Source organism: Periophthalmus magnuspinnatus, chromosome 11 (genome assembly GCF_009829125.3).
Source record: "Periophthalmus magnuspinnatus isolate fPerMag1 chromosome 11, fPerMag1.2.pri, whole genome shotgun sequence".
Taxonomy (NCBI): domain Eukaryota; kingdom Metazoa; phylum Chordata; class Actinopteri; order Gobiiformes; family Gobiidae; genus Periophthalmus; species Periophthalmus magnuspinnatus.
This window is the reverse complement of record NC_047136.2, coordinates 368,271-374,958: the sequence shown is the minus strand read 5'-3', so window position 1 is coordinate 374,958 and position 6,688 is coordinate 368,271. Positions and strand designations below refer to the sequence as shown.

Here is a 6,688-nt window from a genome sequence, read left to right as displayed (position 1 = left end):
ATATGAGTTATTTAAGTAAAAGATTCAGATGCTGTGACAACTAAGATGAACTTGGACCTGTTAAGATTGTGCACGGCACAACAGAAAGTTTATGTTCCAAGGACTTTTTTTCTGTGAAGAACCCAGGGAGGGTAATTTGGCTATTATTTATTTCATTAATAGTGTTATTATTTATTTCCTGACTTTTGTACTGTGAAGAATCCAGAAAGGGTTATTTGATTATGTGTGGCTTTCTGGAAAATAATAAATTTTTACGTTTAGGCACTCCTGCAATTGTCATACTTTTTCTGTTACAAACTGACCCCGGCCCCCCATCAGAGAAGCGAAAAGTTATGTGGCCCTCACAGGAAAAGGTTTGGGGACCCCTGGTCTAGGTGGTGCTGGGTTGTTATTTGCGTCGTGGAATTGATGCCATTTTTAATGCCCTGAACAGGCCTTTCTGTGTGGAGTTTTGCATGTTTCCCGTGTCTGGATGGGTTTCCTCCAGGTACTCCGGTTTCCCCCATCAACCAAAACATGAACGCCCTTCAAGACAGCTGTTGTGATTTTGGGCATTACAAAAATAAAATGAATTGAATTGAATTGAACCTTGTTATTAAAGAATACTGCAAACTTAAGTCATCATTCCTCCATGGAGCTTTCTGCTTATGTTTAACCATTTTAACCTTCATCGGGGCAATGGTGTCCAGAACATTCAAAACACTCAGAGTCACAGAGTTCAACAAATCATCAACATTAAAACATGAGGCATTTTCAAAGTGAATCATTTCCATGAACAGTGCACCTGTTTTATTATTTATGTGTCTCCTCTGAACAACTGCAGGACCAGCCACTGGTTTGGGAATAACAGACAGGTCAAAGAAGACACAGAAATGATCAGAGCAACATCCACCACACTGACATTTGAAATATTTACTCCTTTTGAGCAGGTCCAGAGTGTGTCCTCTGTTGTGGCTCGCTGACACGCTGAGTCAGACCAAAGGTTTCAAGGACAGAACTGAGCTCTTTAGCGTTTCTGTCAAACACGTTATCCACATGTACATTAAAATCACCTGTAACGACTAAACTATCAAAGTCTGTGCATACGACTGAAAGCATCTCAGTAAAATCATCAATAAAACTCAGACAGAGCTGGGGAGGTTTGTATTTGACTAAGTAGAGTATGGAGGGGGATTGTTTTAGCTCCATTTTAATGTAAACATACTCAAAAGATGAAAACAGCCCAAATGACAACCTGTGAGTAACTAAATTATCTCTAAAAACACACACTGTAATGAGGACTGTAATATGCAGTAGCTTGAACGATGGCGAACGATCACTGCAGGGTGTTCGGTCAGGACAGCAATGGAGTATGTTCAGGTGAGACTGAAGAATGAGGGAGTCCACAGGCAGGTGTGGGTAGAACGTTCCTTTAATGTCCGTACTTGGGGTGTGGGCGTATATGTGTGAGAAAGAGTGGGTTTGTATGTGTGGGTGTGGTTATCTACAAGAGAAGGAACAAACAAACAATATGTTAATCACAAATCAAAATGGTTACACAAGTGACCGCGTGGTTATTTACATAATGTGAATACAAAGAAGTTAACAAAATGACCAATAGGAGGCCAGTCTGGTCACGAGGCTAGTGTATAGAAATTCGAAAGTTATACTCAAAACTCTAAAGCTACACACGGTCAAATTATAAGTTCTAAACATAATATCACAAAATACACAGAATTACATCCAAGGGACACACACTATAATTCAGACATTAAGTCAGTCCGAGACAGAGCCGATGCACGTAACGTTGTGCAACCATGTAAAATAATAATTTGAGTGTCCGTGGAGCATTGGTGTACACTCACACCCCCTCTAGTGGTGCAACAAGGGATAACAAGAAATAACAACAACAACTGAACCAATCCAGTGATATAACAGCACTAAATGGGCTCTATGGATAGTCTTTTATACAAACGCACACACACCTCCACCCTTTTTGTTTACTTGTGTTTCAGAGTAAAATGGCTTCTCTCCTGTGTGGATACTTAAAAAATAGGGTCACCAGCAAAACTCTGTAGCTGAAGTGTCCATTTTTCCATCAACATCTCATTGTGCAGATAGTTTCAAATATGCTCTTTCTTTCATTTTCCCAAACTTACATTCGCTTTAACTGTAATCGCCCGGATAGCAACCTTAGCGGTTCAACGAGGAACAGAGCAGAGCTGAGACCGTTAGGGATGGGCGAAATGGAATGAGATCTTGAGATCTGTACTGAACAAAACAAAAACAAGAAAAAGTTTAAAAGAATCAGCATTGCAGTACCTGCTATACATACAGCCCCCTCTCTCATAGCCACTGCGATTAGCTCCTTTTATAAAGCACCTCCCTAATTGGCTGAGCCCACTCTGTATTACAGGTAAGTTTTTATTCAATTAAAATATTAGTTAAAATAGAGCTCTATGTTTACTTTATTTGTTTTAAAAGTGAACACTATTGAGACGCCCAAAAAGCTAAAATATAGGACACCCCTCCTTGTGAGCACCCAGTGGTCTGCCCTGGAACCTTCTTAAGGTGCTTCGGCTCCCCGGGTACTCACTTGGCCGAAACACCTAAGGCAGACAACATGGGTAAGGTCAAATTCGCAACAATTCAATTACAATCAATTAAATGATAGAACATTTATCAATAAGACATTTTAAACGTTTGTGTATGTCCTTTCTTTCTGCGAGCCTCAAAGATAGGCCCATGTAATGGACTAACAACATTATACTAACAATATTTAGTGTTTAACCTGTTTAAGAAAAGCTCACACTGTTTCTCACACCAGTGTTTGTGCATAATTGTGTCAGTTTTAAAGTTCCTTGACACATAAGTAAAACACAAGACATAACAGGCATGAAGAGTTGGTCTAGAACACTTTATTTTACCTTTCACTTGAAATTTTTACAACAGTATTCTTGAAAAGATTAAACCTCAAGCTTTATGTCAAAAAAAATAAATAAATAAATACAAAAATGTAAAAGTCCAAATCCAAAAAAGATATGTTGACTCTACACAGAGTTGAGCTCCACAGTCTGGAGTCTCTGAAGTCTGATCTGGAGCTTTTTGAGTCTGACTTTAGGCTCACATGATCCAGCCTCAGCAGCTCTGTCTCCATTAGTGTGTCCGTCTGGAAGATTTGGAGATGTTTCAGATGGTTCCTCATAGGTCTTAAAGCCTTCCCCCTCGTCAGAGTCATATGGTTTGTCTCCTGTGTGCGTTCGGTAGTGACTGGAGAGCTGCTGTGATGTTGTGAAAGTCTTTTCACACTGGTCACACTCGTATAGTCTGTGCCAGGTGTGAACTCTCATGTGTTTATTCAGACTGGATGAATCAGAAAACACTTTCCCACATTGGACACATGTGTATGATTTTTCCCCACTGTGGATTCTTCTATGTCGATGAAGGTGACTAGAGCTTTTAAATTGTTTCCCACACTGGTCACATTCAAATGGCCTCTCTCCTGTGTGGATCCTCATGTGCTGTTTAAGTGCACCAGACAGTTTAAATGTCTTCCCACACTGGTCACATTCAAATGGCCTCTCTCCCGTGTGGATTCGCATATGTACTGCAAGTCCAAAAGACTGTGTAAATGTCTTCCCACACTGGTCACATTCAAATGGCCTCTCTCCTGTGTGGATTCGCATATGCTTTTTGAGTGAACAAGAATGTGTAAATGTCTTCCCACACTGGTCACATTCAAATGGCCTCTCTCCTGTGTGGATTCGCATATGCTTTTTGAGTGAACCAGACCGTGTAAAAGTCTTCCCACACTGGTCACATTCAAATGGCCTCTCATCTGTGTGGGTAGTCATATGTAATTTGAGCGTTTGAAGCACTGTAAATGTCTTCCCACACTGTTCACATTCAAATGGTTTCTCTCCTGTGTGGATCCTCATGTGCTGTTTAAGTGTACCAGACAGTTTAAATGTATTCCCACACTGGTCACATTCAAATGGCCTCTCTCCTGTGTGGATTCTCATATGTTCTTTAAGATTAGTGGACTGTGTAAATTCCTTCCCACACTGGTCACATTCAAATGGCCTCTCTCCTGTGTGAATTCTCATATGTTGTTTGAGTACAAAAGACTGTGTAAATTCCTTCCCACACTGGTCACATTCAAATGGCCTCTCTCCTGTGTGAATTCTCATATGTTCTTTAAGTGTAGTGGAACGTGTAAATTCCTTCCCACACTGGTCACATTCAAATGGTCTCTCTCCTGTGTGAATTCTCATATGTTGTTTGAGTGTACAAGACAGTTTAAATTCCTTCCCACACTGGTCACATTCAAATGGTCTCTCTCCCGTGTGAATGCTCATATGTTGTTTGAGTGCAACTGACTGTTTAAATTCCTTCCCACACTGGTCACATTCAAATGGCCTCTCTCCCGTGTGAATTCTCATATGTTGTTTGAGTGTACCAGACCGTGTAAATTTCTTCCCACACTGGTCACATTCAAATGGCTTCTCTCCTGTGTGAATTCTCATATGCTGTTTGAGTGCACCAGACCATGTAAATTTCTTCCCACACTGGTCACATTCAAATGGCTTCTCTACTGCGTGAATTCTCATATGATGTTTGAGGGTACCAGACTGTTTAAATTCCTTCCCACACTGGTCACATTCAAATGGCCTCTCTCCCGTGTGAATTCTCATATGTTGTTTGAGTGTACCAGACTGTTTAAATTCCTTTCCACACTGGTCACATTCAAATGGCCTCTCTCCTGTGTGGATTCTCATGTGTCGTTTGAATACACCAGAATGACTAAATTTTTTTCGACACCAGTCACATTCAAGTGGTTTCTCTCCTGTGTGGATTCTCATATGTTGTTTAAGTGCACCAGACAGTTTAAATTTCTTCCCACACTGGTCACATTCAAATGGCCTCTCTCCTGTGTGGACTTTCATATGTTCTTTGAGTGGATGAGGACGAGTAAATTCCTTCCCACACTGGTCACAGCTGTATAGGCCTTCTCCTGTGTGGATTCTCACATGCAGTCTGAGTGACTCAGAACGAGTAAAGTCCTTCCCACACTGGTCACATGTGAACGCCATTCTGCCGGTGGATCCTGTAGCTCTGCATTAGAACAAAGGAAAGTAGATGTCAGAGAAATAAAGTAAATACTGAGTGTTTTGATGTGGCTGTGTCCTACAAGCAAGTTATATTAGTTTGAATGAATCAGTTTATATTTTATTTTTACAGCACAATTTTGTCCTGTCTGATGTTAAGGTGAGGAAAGACAGTAGCTTGAATGCAGGGACCTTGTATTTTTTAGTCATGAGGTACAAAAGTGAGTATTTACATATGTACAGTTTAGGTCATGACTTTAGGTGGCAACAAATTCATTCCATTGTCATCAGAGCTTATCAAAGTTCAATGGACAATAACAACAAAGCAACAAGTAGGTTCACTTGTTCAAGAGTATTGTGCAGTTGAGATGGTTAGTCCCTTGGTGATAGTCAATAGTCATTGTTCAGAGTTCATTATGTGGACTTCAGCAGACGTATGACAATGGTGTGCAGTGAGAACGATGGGGCAACAGTCCTACTACATAGTCCTACCACATATGCACAACAGGCTGTGTGTGTAGTCCTACCACATGGACACAACAGGCTTAGTGTGTGTAGTCCTACCACATAGACACAACAGGCTTAGTGTGTGTAGTCCTACTACATAGTCCTACCGCAGAGGCACAACAGCCTTAGTGTGTGTAGTCCTACCTCATAGTCCTACCGCAGAGGCACAACAGGCTTAGTGTGTGTAGTCCTACCGCAGAGGCACAACAGGCTTAGTGTGTGTAGTCCTACCGCAGAGGCACAACACGCTTAGTGTGTGTAGTCCTACCACATAGACACAACAGGCTTAGTGTGTGTGTAGTCCTACCGCAGAGGCACAACAGGTTTACTGTGTGTAGTCCTACCGCAGAGGCACAACAGGTTTACTGTGTGTAGTCCTACCGCAGAGGCCCAACAGGCTTAGTGTGTGTAGTCCTACCGCAGAGACACAACAGGCTTGGTGTGTGTAGTCCTACCTCATAGTCCTACCGCAGAGGCACAGAGCTTGATTTGATCGAGTGGTTGAAACAGGAAAATAAAAAACAGCGGCCTGTGTGAGCAACAGGACCAGTGTATTAGCTGATAGTTAATTACTAACAAATATTGACTCAAAAATGCCCAAAATGATTCAAATCCATAATGGCACTGACAGTATAACTGACACAATAATTCATATACATTTCATTTCATAATAAATAGCAGTGTTCTTGAGCTCAGGTTACATAAAGTCATTGCTGATATTTGCTGAATTGATGCGCTGTTCGGCGTTTAAACCACGCGGAACCAAATGCAACGATAGTGCTAATAGCGCCCATTAAAATACATTGAAAACATGCTACATTCAAGCTAATGCTAAGCTAACCATTGTAAATGAATGGAGCGCGGCTAGCGCCTAGTTAGCATAAACAAACAGCAGCTCGCGATGAGTGTTTTTAGCGCGTCACTCGCGTCAAACGGCTCCGTTTGGTCCCACACAACATCTATAAAGGCAAAATGTAAGGTTCACACAGAACAAAACAGCTTAGAGAAGGTTTTTAAGTAAGTACCGACCTGCTGCAGCCCTTCACAACGATACTCCCGCGAGAGGGCCCGAAATACCGCGAGAACTCGAGAGC

At 41.5% G+C, this 6,688-nt stretch overlaps 1 protein-coding gene across 3 annotated transcripts; it reads right to left on the bottom strand.

Annotated features, from left to right (window-relative positions):
• Positions 1 to 2,880: 2,880 nt before the first annotated feature.
• On the bottom strand, positions 2,881 to 6,688 carry LOC117378976 (gastrula zinc finger protein XlCGF57.1-like). Of its 3 annotated transcripts, XM_055225258.1 has the most exons (3): positions 6,624 to 6,688; positions 3,865 to 5,094; positions 3,016 to 3,780 (listed from the first exon to the last, which is right to left on the bottom strand). In XM_055225258.1, exons 2-3 carry the CDS (start codon positions 5,070 to 5,072, stop codon positions 3,030 to 3,032), a joined length of 1,959 nt encoding a protein of 652 aa, XP_055081233.1. In that variant the 5' UTR covers positions 5,073 to 5,094; positions 6,624 to 6,688; the 3' UTR covers positions 3,016 to 3,029. The 3 variants fall into 3 exon arrangements, with proteins under 3 accessions (XP_055081231.1, XP_055081233.1, XP_055081232.1); XM_055225256.1 differs by having other exon boundaries at positions 2,881 to 5,094; XM_055225257.1 differs by having other exon boundaries at positions 3,016 to 5,094; positions 6,620 to 6,680.

Coding starts and splice junctions, on each gene's coding strand:
- LOC117378976 (XM_055225256.1), bottom strand. CDS start 5,072: ATGGCGTTCACATGTGACCAGTGTGGGAAGGACTTTACTCGTTCTGAG.